Source organism: Epinephelus fuscoguttatus, linkage group LG11 (genome assembly GCF_011397635.1).
Source record: "Epinephelus fuscoguttatus linkage group LG11, E.fuscoguttatus.final_Chr_v1".
NCBI lineage: Eukaryota > Metazoa > Chordata > Actinopteri > Perciformes > Serranidae > Epinephelus > Epinephelus fuscoguttatus.
This window is the reverse complement of record NC_064762.1, coordinates 14,263,034-14,279,897: the sequence shown is the minus strand read 5'-3', so window position 1 is coordinate 14,279,897 and position 16,864 is coordinate 14,263,034. Positions and strand designations below refer to the sequence as shown.

At 40.7% G+C, this 16,864-nt stretch overlaps 1 protein-coding gene across 1 annotated transcript in view; it reads left to right on the top strand.

Annotated features, from left to right (window-relative positions):
- snx17 (sorting nexin 17) overlaps positions 1-16,864 on the top strand; it is a 49,653-nt gene that overhangs the window by 15,912 nt on the left and 16,877 nt on the right. Inside the window, exons 5-7 of the mRNA XM_049589175.1 lie at positions 2,528-2,638; positions 7,302-7,392; positions 15,199-15,286. Of these exons, the coding sequence (XP_049445132.1) occupies positions 2,528-2,638; positions 7,302-7,392; positions 15,199-15,286 (290 nt within the window). The remainder of the gene's footprint in view (positions 1-2,527; positions 2,639-7,301; positions 7,393-15,198; positions 15,287-16,864) is intronic.

Genomic DNA, 16,864 nt, shown 5'->3' with positions numbered 1-16,864 from the left:
TGTGACCTGCGTTGCCAGGGGGGTTGTAAATCCAATAACCTTCATGGAGAGATTCATCTGTCTGCAGCCACGTCACACCCATTCTGCTTCTCCTCCTCTGTCTTCCTCTCTTATTAGAGTCTGTGTTTGTCTCTCTCCCTTCCCCCCAGCGCCTTATGTACTGCGAGGACAGCAGGTGCAGAATAGTAGATGAGTTACCGCCCGGTGTTGTCGTGTCATCTGCACCTTTAGTGGTAGGGATGTACTTGGAAGACCCCCCGCCGAGGGAACAGGGAAGATAAGAGATGATTTAGCAGAGGTGGTGCGACGCAGCCTGGGGACAGCAGGAGCTGGGCTCATCCAGTTTAAGATTTAAGATTTCTTAATAGCAGCTCAGAGGCTTTTGTTTAGAGACTCTTGAAATATTCATAGGTTTCGGCAGTTTATTTTCCTCACTTGTTATTCATTGATGTTGTGGGTTTTTGTTCCACCGGCTGCTTCGTTCAGTTAAGGAACGAACAGTCTCACAAACACAGCAGTAACTAATGAATACCGTTCCATCTGTGTCTCTGTGAGCTGAGAGGAGAGAAAATCAATTATTGGATTAGTTGATTGACAGAAAATTAATCTGCAACAATTTTGAAACTTGGTTAATCCTTATTACTATTTTTTTGAAGACATAATGGCAAAACTATCAGGTTCTAGATTATTAAATTTGCTGGTTTCATTATTTTTTTTATTATTGTAGACTGAATATCTTTGAATTAAACTGTTGGGCTCTGGGAAATTGGGATTGACATTCTCACCTTTTTTTGACACTATGGATAATAATCAAGCAGTAAAAGGCTGCAACTAACGATTTTATTGTAATTTTCGATTAATCTGACCATTGTTTTCACAGTTAACTGATCCATCTAGTCTTTTAGATGAAAAAAAATGTGAAAAATGCTCATCGCAATTTCCCAGAGCCCAAAGTGATGTCTTTGCTTTTTTATTTCAACCAACAAACCAAAACCCAAAGACTCTTCATTTACTACCACAAATGATGAAGAAAAGCACCAACGTCTCACATTTAGAGGCTGAAACCAGCAAATGTTTGACATTTTTGCCTGAAAAATGACTCAAAATTATACAAATATTTGGTGATTATTTGGTAATTGTCTTTTGATTGACTAATCATTGCAGCTCTACCGCAGAACAATCAAATCACAAATTAGTTTCAGTCCCAGGGATTACACCAGTGGTTCTCAATCAGGGGTCCTTGAGTGTGCCCCAGAAAAATGTAGAATAGTTGGTGGTCGCAAGAGGTTCCCACCGCTGAAGCAACTGGGATTAGATTCCTTAAGGAGGCTTCAATATAAGAAGTAACTCTGGAATCTGAGCCAAGTCTCCAACGTCGGTGTGTCCCAAGGTCGTTGTAGATGGGAGGTTCCAGACGAAAAAGCAGATCCATTCCTAAATGATTGAGTTGTTTTTATTCCACCTTTCCCTAATGCTCTGCCATTTCTCCTCTAATCATCACGCTGTAACCTGTGACAGGCTGTTACGATACCACAACTATCGCACGTTCACATATATAGATTTTTTTGTCGAGCCACGAGCATCACATAGGTTGACATTACCAAAGGTTTATGACAAAATCACTTGACGATACCAACTCCCGTGTGGGCACGGCGAGAGAGGAGAGGGAGAGACGCTGAATGAGTTCCCTTTGAGCGGTAAGTTGCTAAAAGACTCTGAGAAGTCCGGGGCTGTTCATAAAACATTCAGGACGCAACAGTTGATTCCACACTACTGAAGCTGCTCCTCTTTTTGGAACCACCGCAGAGTCTGTAATAATTCGTTCAGCCATGCTTGTTGTTGCCGTGGATAACAGTATGACGTCAATATGTCAACAAGTCGAAATATCGCGAGGACTTTGAGACAAAAATGGTTGAAAACCACTGGACAACACTGTGAGTTAGAGAATATAAGAGTTGTAATTGCAGATGGCTTAACATTAATGTGGCTGCTACCTTTGTTTCGGAAATTAAAGGTTAATTCACATCCACTTTCATACAAAGTGATTTTAATTTAGCTCTGCCTTGAATTAAATCTCGGTGTGCCTATTCTGTTTGCACTGATAACAGTCAGACTTCATTTTGTGTGTTGCATAAAATAATTCTCATCAAGTATCCAATTTGTTTTTGTGTCTTCTCCCTCTAACTCAAATCAATATACTTTTATTATGTTGATAAAATCAGGTCCACCTCCCCTGGATATATTTAGTTTGTATTCTTGTTTTGGACTTGAATGAATTTCCGCTGATTTCATTCTTGACCCTTGAATCAATACAGCTGCACTCTATATAAAAAGTCTAACTATGGAATGGTAGCGCTCGTATGTTTTGTTTTTATCTCCACTGGAAATTTGCCCTCTCTCCGACCAGCCCGTGTTTTTTCTGCCCTGTGTCTCGGTGTGATTTTGTTGTTTGCCGATAGGAATGAAAACACACAGCTGACCCATGAAGCTGAAGGAAAACCTGTTATGTTTTGTGTCGTTCCCACAGGAGACGCAGCAGATTCCCACAGAAGAAGTCTCTCTAGACATCTGCCTCTCCAACGGTCAGAAGGTCACAGTCAACATTCTGACTTCAGATCAGACGGAGGACGTCCTTGATGTAAGTGCCGGAGTGTGCTCTGCTGAAGAGTGCATAAACACATGGTGTCAGCTGGTACTTCACTAACGAATAATTTATATAAGGGCTGTCTCGAATACCACTTTTTGGGTTCTAGAGCTTTGGTACACACAGACAATGAATATTTGAAGCTTCATCCGGGGGTGGCTGAATGTAAACACTCATAATAACAGGTTCAGAGCTCCAGACAGCACCTGTCAAAGCATTGTCAAACAGAGGCACAGAAGCAGCATTTATATTTTATATATTCATGAAATTAAGTGGTTCTGAAACCCAAAATTAAAATGCAAACACCTACCCAATGAACAAATATCCAAATAGTTAAATATTTGGGTCCCGTCCGAATTTATACAGATATTTCTGATTCAGTTGGATAATAAATATAAAGAAATTGAATAAAAATTTAAAGAAAAATGAATGTGTTCAAGGTGCTGCCCAAAACTAGCGCAATAAATAAGGAAAATAATTTTATTTTACATGCACAGGGTCCAAAATTTACACCCACTAAGCGCCAAATGCAGTAGATTTTTCATTAAGTGAGTAAATCTCAAAAGGCCATCAGCCACTCTGTAGTGGGTAAATATTTGTACACAACACTCTTGTAATAAAAAACTATGCTGAGAGTCTCTACGACATTTTGGTGCTACTCACAGTCACACTGAATCTGTCCTGTGCTGTCTGTCTGTGTCCTGAGTTTGACACCCACACAGGAACAGGGACTTCATGGTGCATTCAGGTGCATTTTGCAAACTCTGAAATCTACATTGCATTGAAGAAGAAAAAGATACTTCATTAAAAAATAAGTAAAATTAGTTTTTTCACTCTGTTGTCATAAACACACAGGCCCAAATTTTTTAATAAGTAAATACAAAAGTCATACCCAATATGCAACTTTTGGCCTAATAAAGAAAATATGCATGTTCAAACTTTATTTATATAGTACTTTTCATCAAACGTAATGCAACACAAAGTGCTTTACACACACATAAAGTAAAGACTAAAATTATAACCGCACTCATAAAAAGGGGAACTGAGGTAACGCTATCGAAGTGGGGAAACACCCAAGGCAGGATAAAAACTCAAAATAGAAAACAATTTCAAATCAGTCAGTAAATAAGTAAATAAATAAGTGACAAAATAGAAAAATATGCCAGCTAGAAAAACAGGTTAATAAAAATAAATAAATAAATAAATAGATAAATACTCAATAATAAATACAAAATAAAAAATGAAAATGAATGAAATGATGCCTCACTGTGGGTTTTTGTTTGGGGATGATTGACAGACCACTACCAGAGGACCTGAGGTGTCTAGAGGGTTCATGTGATAAAAGCAAATCTGATATCTTAAAACCTCTTTTCTTTATACAGTGGATAAAGGATATGAAGTGTTTGGGGTCTGTGTGAGCAGTGCACCTCTTGAAGCCAACAACATAGGAACTGTATAGCTCTATGCACACTTCAATATGTTATTTATGGCAAGCTGTATCTTCAGTGCAATATTAAACAATGTTATTGCACATCACAGATTCTCCTTACACTGTGCAGGCCTACTCAAAGTGCAATGTGACTGAATGTTTCGATCCAGTGATCTGTTTATAAACGGATGCACTGCTTAATTTGAAAGATTAATATTAAAGATTAAACCTAAGTAGATACAGTAAATAGTCTCTCTAGTACACTGCAGTTATATTTACAGCTGGAAGTTTTATGATTTAGTGCTGATTAACTCCGAGCTGCCAGACGTCTTGATAAGGTAAAACCCATCTGAGGCTTTAAACCCTGTGTGTTGTCAACCTTTGCAGTGTTTGTGTCTGTATAACTAGAGGCTTTTAATCTCCGCTGTTCATAACAGTGCTGACAGACACCTGGGAATTCCTTCAGGCAAGCAATATTGCCTCTGACTCCTCTGTACGCTGTGATGTTTAACAGACGCTACATACAGTATCAGATTAAGTCACATCCATTTAAAGAGACCCTCTTCACCAGAGCAGCCATCAAATGACTTCATAAAGTCATGGCGACAAAATCAGACACCTTGACCAATTAATTTCAATGTGTTTGTTTTTTGTGGGTCACGTAGTGACTGTGACCGAACCTTTTAAGTACTTCCACTCCACCTTTGCTCTTGATTGACCGTGAAAACACACGAACACACACTCTGATACAACTTATCACAGTAAACATGCTATTGTTTCATCACGGTGTCCTTTTGTTGCTCTTGGCTGTAAATCTAGTGTGTTGGAGTGTTTTCAAAGGGCTCTTGTGAAAGTTTAACCACGGTTAACCTCTGTTCACCACAGCAGGTCTCAGAGCACAGTACCATTATCCGAATCACAACAAGTTTCTCAATGTGTGTGTGTGTTTCAGTGAGCAGAAATGCCAGATTTCCTTAATTTCAACAACAGTTACACTTGTGTTTACAACAGTTGTGTGTTTGTGGTTAAACATCAGGAGTTGAAAAACAGATCAAAGGAGGAATGGTACGACAAGCACATGTCAGAGAGTGCTCTGTGTGAGAATGTAACAGTAGTGCTTTGTGCAGGTGCTGGAAATAGGTACATTCAAATTTGATAAGGCTTCATTTGGTTGTAGCTCAACCTTTTTACTGTCAAGGTTTTCTCATCCAGGTAGCTGCTTAGATAAATTTGATTCTTCATGAAGAAAAATAAAACTGATTGTCGGTCAAGTTTGTGTTTCATGGTTGTAACCTGTTGTTTGTTTTGTTTTGATTGCGAAATTTGGCAAACCAAAGGCTCTTGATTAATGGAATCATAATAACACGGTCTAAAGTCCTGTTTTACACCACAACACAGGAGGTGTGTTTACATGGACCCTGATATCCCACTAATAATCAGAGTAATAACCCAATCAAATTAAAAGGCCTTGTGTAACCACTTCAGTTGGAAGAGACTGGTTTCCACGTGGCTGTAGCATTAGGTGATGTATCTGGTGCATGCATTGACATGCTGCAACAGCTGTTTCCTTGCACCTCCTTACTGACTTGTTCATGAATTCAAAAAGTATTTAACACTCTGCTTTTGCTTTGTTCTTTTGTGAGTTCTCTGCTTAGTGGATGCATTCTAGCTTTATGTAATGTTACAGGCTGCACTATGGAGTTCATTGACATAACAGTCTTCTGTCGCCTCCAGTAGCAGCAGCCTGCATATGAGATGTTTTGAACACATCAGTGGAATGTTACGTCTACTCATAGTTGGCTTGCTTAGTGTTATGGGGACATCTGGAAGTTGTAGCTACAGAAAATAACCTGGGTTACACTTACGTTATTTATGATTAAATTATACTAACAGGCAGAACCACTTCTTATCCCACTGTACTTTATGTATTTAATTAATTTAGCGTAGCATTAGTTCAGGCAGGGCACGATGTCAAGCTCAGCTCACATCCCAATCAACTGACTGAGCAGCCGATTGATGGAAGGGAGTCAGCTGATAGATCACATGATTCCTTTCTCTGCAACCAATTGGCGAAACTCATTCAGGTCGCCCTATTTAAACTGTTCTGGCCTGCCTACTGTTGCTGCTTCCTCTGCAAGCTGCTTTGCAACCTGCCTCCACCCCAGCTCCTCCTTTTCATACTGTGTCTGACCTATCAATGTAATTTCTGTTTGTCATTGATGCTGCTCTGTTCTGTTCCCGGGGGTCTTTGCTGCTGCTCTCCCTGCCTTAGGCTTTCCATGTAGGCACATGGAAGGGCAGAGAGGTTTGCTCTCTCCGCCTTAGGGCTTTCCTCATTCGCACATGGAAGGGCAGAAAGGTGTGCTCTCTCTGCCTCAGGCTTTCCACGTAAGTGTGTGGAAGGGCAGAGAGGTGTGCGTCAGCGCATATAAGAGGCTTTCTGCATAGGCCCAAGAAAAGGCAGAGGGGCCCCAGAACAGAGCCATGCCGCCAAATATAATTCTGCAAATGGAAATAAAGTTTTCTTTGACTTAAGTGTTCCTGACTGAAATTGAATTTTCTAAATAAGGCTGGGGAAAAACTGAGTTAAACCTCTTTGCACAAGTCAAAAAAGTTCTATTCCGATTTAATGCTTTAGGGCATGTAACACACATCTTATCATATCACTTTATTTACTGTTCGTGTAAACAGTTTAGTTGAAATTTCTGATAAGAATGATTTCAATCAGATTGGAGATATATTGTCTATGTAACTGCACCTAGTGTTCACTAAATCCTGCTTTATTTCGAATATGTCACTGTAGAGTTGGTTTTAATAGAAGGATATAAGATTCATTGACCAATGGTTTGATTTGACTACTTTGTGAGAATGAATGAGATTGGCCAAAATAGATTTGTGGGGACTGAGGAAAATGTAATATCGTATTATCATGACTTTAAATTTGATATCTTAATGGGATTGAAACATGAGGGTGTAGAGGAGCTTCAGGGAAATGTTTTAATATTCTATTAATTTTTTAAGATGGTACAGTATGATTGCTTTATCCCAGTATTTGATCTACAGGATAATCCAGTCTCTCCATTTCATACCGGGCTGTTTTTTTTATTATCTGTCTGCGGACACTTTTATCTTCATTCCTCTTAACTTGCTGCAAAACAAAAATCAGATGAAGGAATGGATTAATTGAATTTGATGGTAAAATAAACTCTCTCTCTCATCTCTCTGCAGGCTGTTGCAACAAAGCTCGACCTTCCAGATGACCTTGTTGGTTACTTCAATCTCTTCCTCGTACGTGAAGGTGTGGACGGAGGCTTAACGTGTAAGTCTCAACAATATTCTAAAGAATCAGAGGAATTCAAGGAAAGAAAACATCTTATCTTTCCCTGCCATATTTACGACTCAGAATGTATTCTGTATCATGTCTCATTTTATATAATTAATTACCGGCTGATAAAAATGTCAAAGAGAGAGCAAATTAAGATATCAGGGAAAGGAATCCATAAATCATCACTGCTGATTATTTAGAGTCGACTTGGAATGCATTTTCAGAGATTTCTGAACATAGGCATCTCAAGGGCTTCTTATTTTCAGCCTCACTAGAGCTGGAAATCATCAGATAACCAGTCTTGTTTATCGAAGCAAATGTGCTGTAGACAAAGCTCTTTGATAAAATAATGTATATGTAGACTGCTGTTTCAGGCCAGCCAGGGACCATTCTCGAAAGACACAGAACTTAGAGGACGAATTATTCTTACAAACCGACAAACAAAAGGAACCAGGAGTTGTGATTAATCGCTATAACATTTGTCATGTTGCACCAAAGACTAACTTTCTGTAATGTCACGCTTTTGATTTTAGTTTTCTTTCACTGTAATTTCTCGGCAACAAAGCATCAAGAGTTTCCTCTGGCAACTGTCCAGCAGCTCAGTTTATCCGTCTCACAGTTTGGAGATGTACTGTTAGTTTAATTAAAAAAGGAGAGCTGCATCGCCCCATGAGAGTTGTCTCTTGTATTAGAGTTTCTACTGTATCTCTGGCTCAGATGCATTATTCATTTATTAGCTGCACAGAAACTCAGTGAGAGCCAGGCTCTATGTGTTTGTTGGCTGCTTCATGCAAAACAGTTGTGCAGTGTTTCAAGTGACTTGAGCTTGCGAACCAGGCTGTGTGCAGTGTTTTCAGATTGAGAATGAATTCATTGTGGTCTGAGGTCTAAAATCTGACACTTGTGTCGACTTAATGTAAAATGGCATGGCATTCACAGGCTGACTGCTGATGAGTCAAGTAATTTTCCCAGAAAGACATAAGATGAGTCTAGTGTTTCCGCAGACTGTCCAAATTTATTTGTGCTTCAGACACTCAAATAGAAGATGTGTATAAAAACACATGGCTGTGTGCTTTTTTGGGCGTCCTAATAATTTGTATATATGGAAAACAGGTTGTTCTGTTAATTAAATTGGAGATTTTGTTTCCTCTATCTTCTATATGTACATTGGGCATGTTTTTGTGGGAAAGACGAGCTAACAATGTGTAGCTTCTCCATATCGACAAAAGTTCAAACATTTATATTTGAACGTGTGATCTAACCAGCTAACTAATATTAGCTCAAGTGGGTAGTCAATAATCTGAAAGAACTTCTGTTAAAATGAACTGCTTGGCAACCAGACCAGGCCTCTAATTGAGACGGGTCTTTATTTGTCAAAATGTGTAGCCACACCAGGCTAGTAAAAGGACTGGGCCTTTAATGGAGACTAGGCTTTTACGGTGTAAACATGACTAAAATCCTCACTAGAAACTAATTAATTCCAGTGTCTGTTATTCTGTTTATGGGAAGTAAAAGTCTACTGTATGTGGTATATCAAAGGGGTCCATTTGGAGAAAAGCTTTTCAAACAGTACATCATAATGTGCAACTTGCATCATGATTCAGTTCCATATACAGTCTATTGTAGTTGTCTCGTTGTCTGTATGTATTCAACACCTGACTGTCAAATCAGTCAAAGAAAGTACAGTTCAATTTTATGTCAACACAGTTTCTTTTGTCAGTTTTCTCATTGAACTGGAAGGATTATAAATAACTTTCCCTTTTTCTCCTTTTTTGTAAACTCCATCTCACATCTTAACTGTCACAACCAATTTTATAATCAATAATCTCAACACATCCTAACAATGGGGCAGCTTTAACAGCTCCTTTTATTTCTTTCCCTTTTAAATTCCGCCTCCCACTTTCTCTTCTTCAGTGACAGGAGGAAGCTTTAGATTAGGTTCGTTCGAGATGAGCCAGTCCTGCGCAGATTCGATCACCGGTGATCGGCGCACGATACATGCCAGTTAGTTATGTGTCCGACTTCATCCCGACTTGCTCTGACGTATTACAAAAGTGGACGGCGATAAAACCGCGAGAGCAAGGCGGCCGCAGTTTTTAGAGCCAGGCGCTGCAGTTGCTCTCCACTGACTGCACCGCCTGGCTCTCACCTGATCTAACAGCTGATTGGTTCAGATGTCGACTCAACAAGATGACGTTTTAGATAAACTACTCATTTTTGTTGAATTCTAGAGATTAAGATTGTATTTGTCTGATTTGTCTTATTCTGTGAACAGAAAACATGTTGTGTGACTGATGGTGAAAACAAACTGATATATGGGTCTGACCACTTTTTTAATGAACTGACATCATTCCAGACAGGATGTAAGTGTGTCTATGACTTCCTGCACGAACTGAAGGCTGCTGGAAACTGTCGGGAAACTGTCCGACTTCACTGCAGCTTTTTGTCACTGCCCCCCGCTGCGGCCGCCTGCTCTCGTCTACTTTTCAGGCGAGGCGCAGTTCATCTCGAACAAGCCTATTGTCTTGCCAGGATTTTAAATCTGGGCTGTGTGGTCTTAGAGCCATTCTCATACACAGGTGTAGATGCTCGTTGGTTAACCCTGGAACGCTATTTGGTCCATTCTTGATAGAAGCTCTGTTTTTGCTATATACTTCTGTCTTTTTAGAGCACACCATGTGAAATAACTTTTCTGTGACTCGTTTAGTTTTCCGACTGTTGTCTCTCGTCTCTCCTGCGTGCTCATTCACTCACTCGAGTCACAATGCTTATCGGAAAGCACAGATTTGACTGGCTTTGTAGCATCACGCGAGATGATATGTATGCAGTTGGACTGTGAGGCTAAGTTAAGACTGCAGGAAAATCAGATTTGTTTTTTAAATCAGATCTTGACTGTCTGCATTATTTGCAAGTAATCAAATCAGAATTGTGTATCCAGGTTACAAGGTAGGTGTCAGTAACTATGTAGCGGCGCTGGTGACACGGCATAAAATCAAGTTGAGCGGCCAGTAGGGCTGTACCCAAATATTTGGATATTGGGGGTTTTTTTTGTTTTTTTTTTTAGTATTAGGCTATTATTTTTTTTTTTACATATTTTTTGGTGCTAAATGTAGTCTTTTTGTTGCTGGTAAATGTAGGTTATCAATAAAAATCAAAACTTTTAAATTGCATTGTTAAAAATGTGAAAATGTAGTATCGCCTACCAACTGAGCTTGTGCGCACGGCAAGCTTGAGTGGATCAATGCCAAGTTTTACCACTTTATCACTATTCCCTCTAACTTGTAGCTGTTTTTTCGTTATCTTTTGAATTTAATATGAATTATGGAACCGTTTTTGTCAACGTTTGTTTCCCCCGTTTTGTACAATGAATTATTGTTTAAAGTTTCAACAAGTTTCTTTTGGAGTGTGTGACACAAGTGTGTTTTGAAAACGACCGCGGACTGTCACCTGCTCAGCGCATCAGTACCTTCGGATGCCATGACAGTAATAGTCAATAATGTTATCATTTACAGACCCGATTTAACAGACGATCAGTGCTGCCCGACCCGCAGGTCCATTTGCGGGTCCCGCGGGTTACGGGTCGACCCGCACATCACTACTCAGCTCAGTTTATAAAGGCTGTACACAACAGTAGACATTATATTCTATTCAGGCCGGCAGAACCAGCAGCGCATCGGCTCTACAGTGCACGGCACTGCTGATTAACCATTTTATTGCAGCACAGAGTGTCTGCCAGCAGCCAATTACTTGCAGAGGCTTCCTACAACTTGTTTCAACGGTTCTGATTTAATCAAAAGACAAATTAAACAGGATGACATCACATCTTTTTGTGGTTTGAGAGCAAAGATCCGGTCACCGCTGTGCAAAACTCCGCAATACAATTAGGTCTGCAAAAACCCCGGAGGAGTGCTTTGCAAGGAGTCTTTGAAAGGAGCTGAGCCTGGCATAAAACCGGAGAGAGCAGGCAGCACGGCCGCAGCACAATTTGACAGTCTAAACAAAGCCTGAGTTTCCTGGTTGCTGAACCAGTTCTGTAAAGGCTAGAACAAGCTGCGCTGGCTAAATTAGAAACTCTTCGTCAGAATTTAATGCTTCATTGTGATTTCTCGCAGATAACACACATAATTTACTCAGACTCGAGTTTAGTTTATTTGATCTATAAGAGGACAGTGTGCAGTGACATTACTCATTTACAAGAATTGAAAACATGGTTGCACAACATTTAGCGAAACACTAATTTCCATCTGTAGTACATGTAACAAGAAGAAGCAATAAAAAATACAATAAAATTGAAGGTGCAATGCAATCTACAGTAGATCAATGCGCTTGACATAACAGAAGCAGTGTGTACACATTGCACAGTACATAACACAATATAAAAGCACAGTAGCTGCCTCGTAAAGTGACCAGGTTACCAGTGAAGGTGCCTTACATAATAAAAACAGTAAGTTCACACTGCATGGTCGAAGTACAATATGAAGTGACCAAGTTAACAATTTTCTGCCCTACACAATAAACATGACAGGCACAGGCTGCACAATACAATTTACACTACGAAATACAGTACAGGCCAAAAGTTTGGACACACCTTCTCATTCAATGCGTTTTCTTTATTTTCATGACTATTTACATTGTAGATTCTCACTGAAGGCATCGAAACTATGAATGAACACATGTGGAGTTATGTACTTAACAAAAAAGGTGAAATAACTGAAAACATGTTTTATATTCTAGTTTCTTCAAAATAGCCACCCTTTGCTCTGATTACTGCTTTGCACACTCTTGGCATTCTCTCCATGAGCTTCAAGAGGTAGTCACCTGAAATGGTTTTCCAACAGTCTTGAAGGAGTTCCCAGAGGTGTTTAGCACTTGTTGGCCCCTTTGCCTTCACTCTGCGGTCCAGCTCACCCCAAACCATCTCGATTGGGTTCAGGTCCGGTGACTGTGGAGGCCAGGTCATCTGCCGCAGCACTCCATCACTCTCCTTCTTGGTCAAATAGCCCTTACACCGCCTGGAGGTGTGTTTGGGGTCATTGTCCTGTTGAAAAATAAATGATCGTCCAACTAAACGCAAACCGGATGGGATGGCATGTCGCTGCAGGATGCTGTAGTAGCCATGCTGGTTCAGTGTGCCTTCAATTTTGAATAAATCCCCAACAGTGTCACCAGCAAAACACCCCCACACCATCACACCTCCTCCTCCATGCTTCACAGTGGGAACCAGGCATGTGGAATCCATCCGTTCACCTTTTCTCGTCTCCCACAAAGACACGGCGGTTGGAACCAAAGATCTCAAATTTGGACTCATCAGACCAAAGCACAGATTTCCACTGGTCTAATGTCCATTCCTTGTGTTTCTTGGCCCAAACAAATCTCTTCTGCTTATTGCCTCTCCTTAGCAGTGGTTTCCTAGCAGCTATTTGACCATGAAGGCCTGATTCGCGCAGTCTCCTCTTAACAGTTGTTCTAGAGATGGGTCTGCTGCTAGAACTCTGTGTGGCACATTCATGGTCTCTGATCTGAGCTGCTGTTAACTTGCCATTTCTGAGGCTGGTGACTCGGATGAACTTATCCTCAGAAGCAGAGGTGACTCTTGGTCTTCCTTTCCTGGGTCGGTCCTCATGTGTGCCAGTTTAGTTGTAGCGCTTGATGGTTTTGCGACTCCACTTGGGGACACATTTAAAGTTTTTGCAATTTTCCGGACTGACTGACCTTCATTTCTTAAAGTAATGATGGCCACTCGTTTTTCTTTAGTTAGCTGATTGGTTCTTGCCATAATATGAATTTTAACAGTTGTCCAATAGGGCTGTCGGCTGTGTATTAACCTGACTTCTGCACAACACAACTGATGGTCCCAACCCCATTGATAAAGCAAGAAATTCCACTAATTAACCCTGATAAGGCACACCTGTGAAGTGGAAACCATTTCAGGTGACTACCTCTTGAAGCTCATGGAGAGAATGCCAAGAGTGTGCAAAGCAGTAATCAGAGCAAAGGGTGGCTATTTTGAAGAAACTAGAATATAAAACATGTTTTCAGTTATTTCACCTTTTTTTGTTAAGTACATAACTCCACATGTGTTCATTCATAGTTTTGATGCCTTCAGTGAGAATCTACAATGTAAATAGTCATGAAAATAAAGAAAACGCATTGAATGAGAAGGTGTGTCCAAACTTTTGGCCTGTACTGTATACAATAAATACATTGCACGTGACAAAGTTAGCAGCACATGTACCCAAGAGGGTAACCGCTAACATCTATCTGAGATCACTGCTGACAAGACTGACTGCTTAAAATCCAGTTTTTCATATCACGGGAGAAACTATGATTACTTAAGCTGCTGGAAGCCTGTTGACAGTTGTGGTGCAGTTTGCTGTGTGTTAGCAATGATTTTGAGCTTGTTCCTCACTTTCCTGATTTGATAATCTTCTAATAGTTCTTATACTTAATAGACTTCTATTATGTTCTGACATTATCCTCTGTGCCCCATTACTTCATCATGTTATACCCCCTTAACGCTTCACTCCAGCACTCAAAAGGTCCTGTCATATTTGTTTACACTCATTTGTTTACTTAGGAGTAACTGTGTGAATGCAAATCACAGTCAGTTATTTGCATTTGCATTTGTTGTCAAAGGGACACCACAGTGGCACACAGGCACAAAGCTTTCCACATCAAGATATTTCAGTTTTCCAGTCCCTCTCTTTCCATTTCATCACAGCCCTGTCGGGTCAAATCCCCCCCTCGGTCCCAAAGGTTCTCTTCTCTCATCTTCCACCTGCCAAACGCTCCCCCACTCCTCACGCCAAATCCATTCCAGGCTGAAAATGGTGCCAGGTGAACTTGGAGAAATCTGTAAATATCGTGGGCATGTTGTATATCCTTGGCACAGTTTAAATCTGAAACTCCGAGCAGTATGAAAGGAGGAGGGCCATGTGTTGAATACGACTCGACTACCAGAATAAATCCGGCGCAGCAGGCCGTGGATCAAACGAAACTGCTGGTGGGAGTATTGACATAACAGGATAGCGAGAAGAATTCAATTCCTCTCTGACAGGCAGTAAGTTTCCAGACATCTGTGTGTAAATCAATGCGCGCTGTAAAATATGCAAAGACATGTCAAGAAGAATCAGTATGTGGTTTCAAATGGCAGCGCTGGCCTTTTCATCTGCATTTTAAGGCTGTTCCGCAGTTTCCTTCTGACGATTTAGTTCGCCTAAGAATGTTCCAAAACATTTTAAGCATTCAGTTTGTATTTATTCCTGCAGAGACTCCCAACATCAAACCGACTAGCATGTGTGTTTCTGCTTCCTGTACGCAGCATCTCTGTAAACATACTTTTAGGAACCTAATGGCAAACTAAAGTGCTGTTTAGTCATCAGATGTAGCGATGTGCACATTTATTGATGCCTGGAAACACAGCAGCAGCCTCAGCAAGCACCTGAGATCTCCTTCTCTCTCCTGAGGGAACGGGCCGCAATGAAACAGCTGCAGATTAGGGACAAACACACACACACACACATGTAGAGCCCATTATCTTTTCTCACATTTGAATACACACACACACACACACACACACACACACACACACATACATACACACACACACGCACACGCACACGCACACACACACACACACGCAAAGTTTTACCCTGCTGGGACCTGTCCAGATGGAGTTCTCCCATCCCTCATTGTTTGTTGTTACCGTCATTATCCAAATGTCCTTGGGACTTTACTGTAGCTGCACTTGTTCTGTACTCTCCCTCACTCTGTCTTTGTTTTTCTGTGTCTCTCTCTTAGTTGTGCGGAAGCTGCAGGAGTTTGAGCTGCCTTATGTATCCATTACCAGCTTGCGGAGCTCTGAATTTCACATACTCCTACGGAAAAGGTACCCACCACCTGCTCACATCATGACTTTGAATTTCATCATGTGCTCTCCTCCACGTGTAATTATAGCTGTGATTCATTGTCCAGAGTATTCATGAGTTCTTTATCCAATCCTGTAAAGAAGCAGGTCAGATGTTTCTCTTTTGGTAAGCAGCACATTAACTGCATCTGCTGTTCTTGGTGTAATTTCAATGCGTGTTTTTTCATTCTGGGTGTTGCTCATTTTCTTTCTTATCTGCAGTGAGACACTTGTTCTTAATGTCTCACAGCAGCAGTTAGCCCGACCATGAGCTGCTTATCTGACCTCACCAACTTCTACAAAGTGGCAGCTAATTTGGAAAAGAGACCGGAGTCATTTGTTTTATAATTTATTTTGCGGAGGACAACGGTTATCATGATAAGACAGACGGTGCATTTGACGAGCATGCCAGGGATTAGACTGGGACATACATCTGATGTTGCTGCAGCAAAGCACCAGACAATAAACATAATAAATCAGTCTCATCACAACCTGAATTCACTTGCAAATAACAGTTACTGTCTATAACCTGGAGGTGTCGGCTAATAGTCCACCAAACGTACAGCAGCACACAGGCTAGTTAATAACATGTCGGGCAGGAAATCCAAAGTGTGGGATCATTTTGAGAAGGTGAAGGACGAACCCAAGGTGATATGTAAACTCATCTTCATTGGTCGACTGCAAACATGACGTATCATCTGAAACATGGAAGTAGCTACATGCCCATTAGCCCACAGCGTCATTAACAGGCGGCTCGCTCAGTGTGTGACGTGCACTTGTAGATAAAATATAGGCCTATATTAATGAAGGTTCATTAGTACGGTTTTGTATTTCTCTGTAATGTAGCACAGTGTTAACAATGTTACTGATACTATTCTTTCTCACACCTTCAACTCAAACCATTGTGTTGCCCCGCCCAAAATATATCATTTAATATTCAAATTAATATCGGAAACATGCAGGTGACTAGTCGACCAATAGCCCCAAATGATGACTATTGGTCGACTAGGAAAATTCTCAGTCGGGGGCAGCCCTAATATAAACTGAGAATACCTCAAATCATCCAGTAGTTTAACGAACCAGAAAGCCTACAGCCCAGTATCTTTACTGTAATTAAATAGGATAAACAGGAACCAGCACTGAATGAACATAGGAAGGAAGGAACATGCACTAATGTATAACAGAACAGCTATATTTAATCTGACTCACCAGATGTAGACTGTGGCTATAAACCTGCCGTTGGCCGGCTGTTTAGGCTTGCATTCCCCAGCTATCTGTGTGTTACTATCTTCAAAATCTCCTTCACTATGGGAAACAACAGCAATAACGTCCAAGCTAACAACTTAGACGCTGAGAATAGCAACTTATGATGAAGATTATGATGCAATAAGTCATGCCTGCTTTGTTTCCTCTGTGAATTGTTATAAAGATCTACAATGAATAATGCGACTTCTGAAAGCACCTCAGAAAAGCCTCAACTCTGTCTCGCAGGACTCTCATGTCTGATCTGTTTTGTGACATGGCCAGTCGGAGTTGATTTGCCTTGTCTTTTTACTCTGG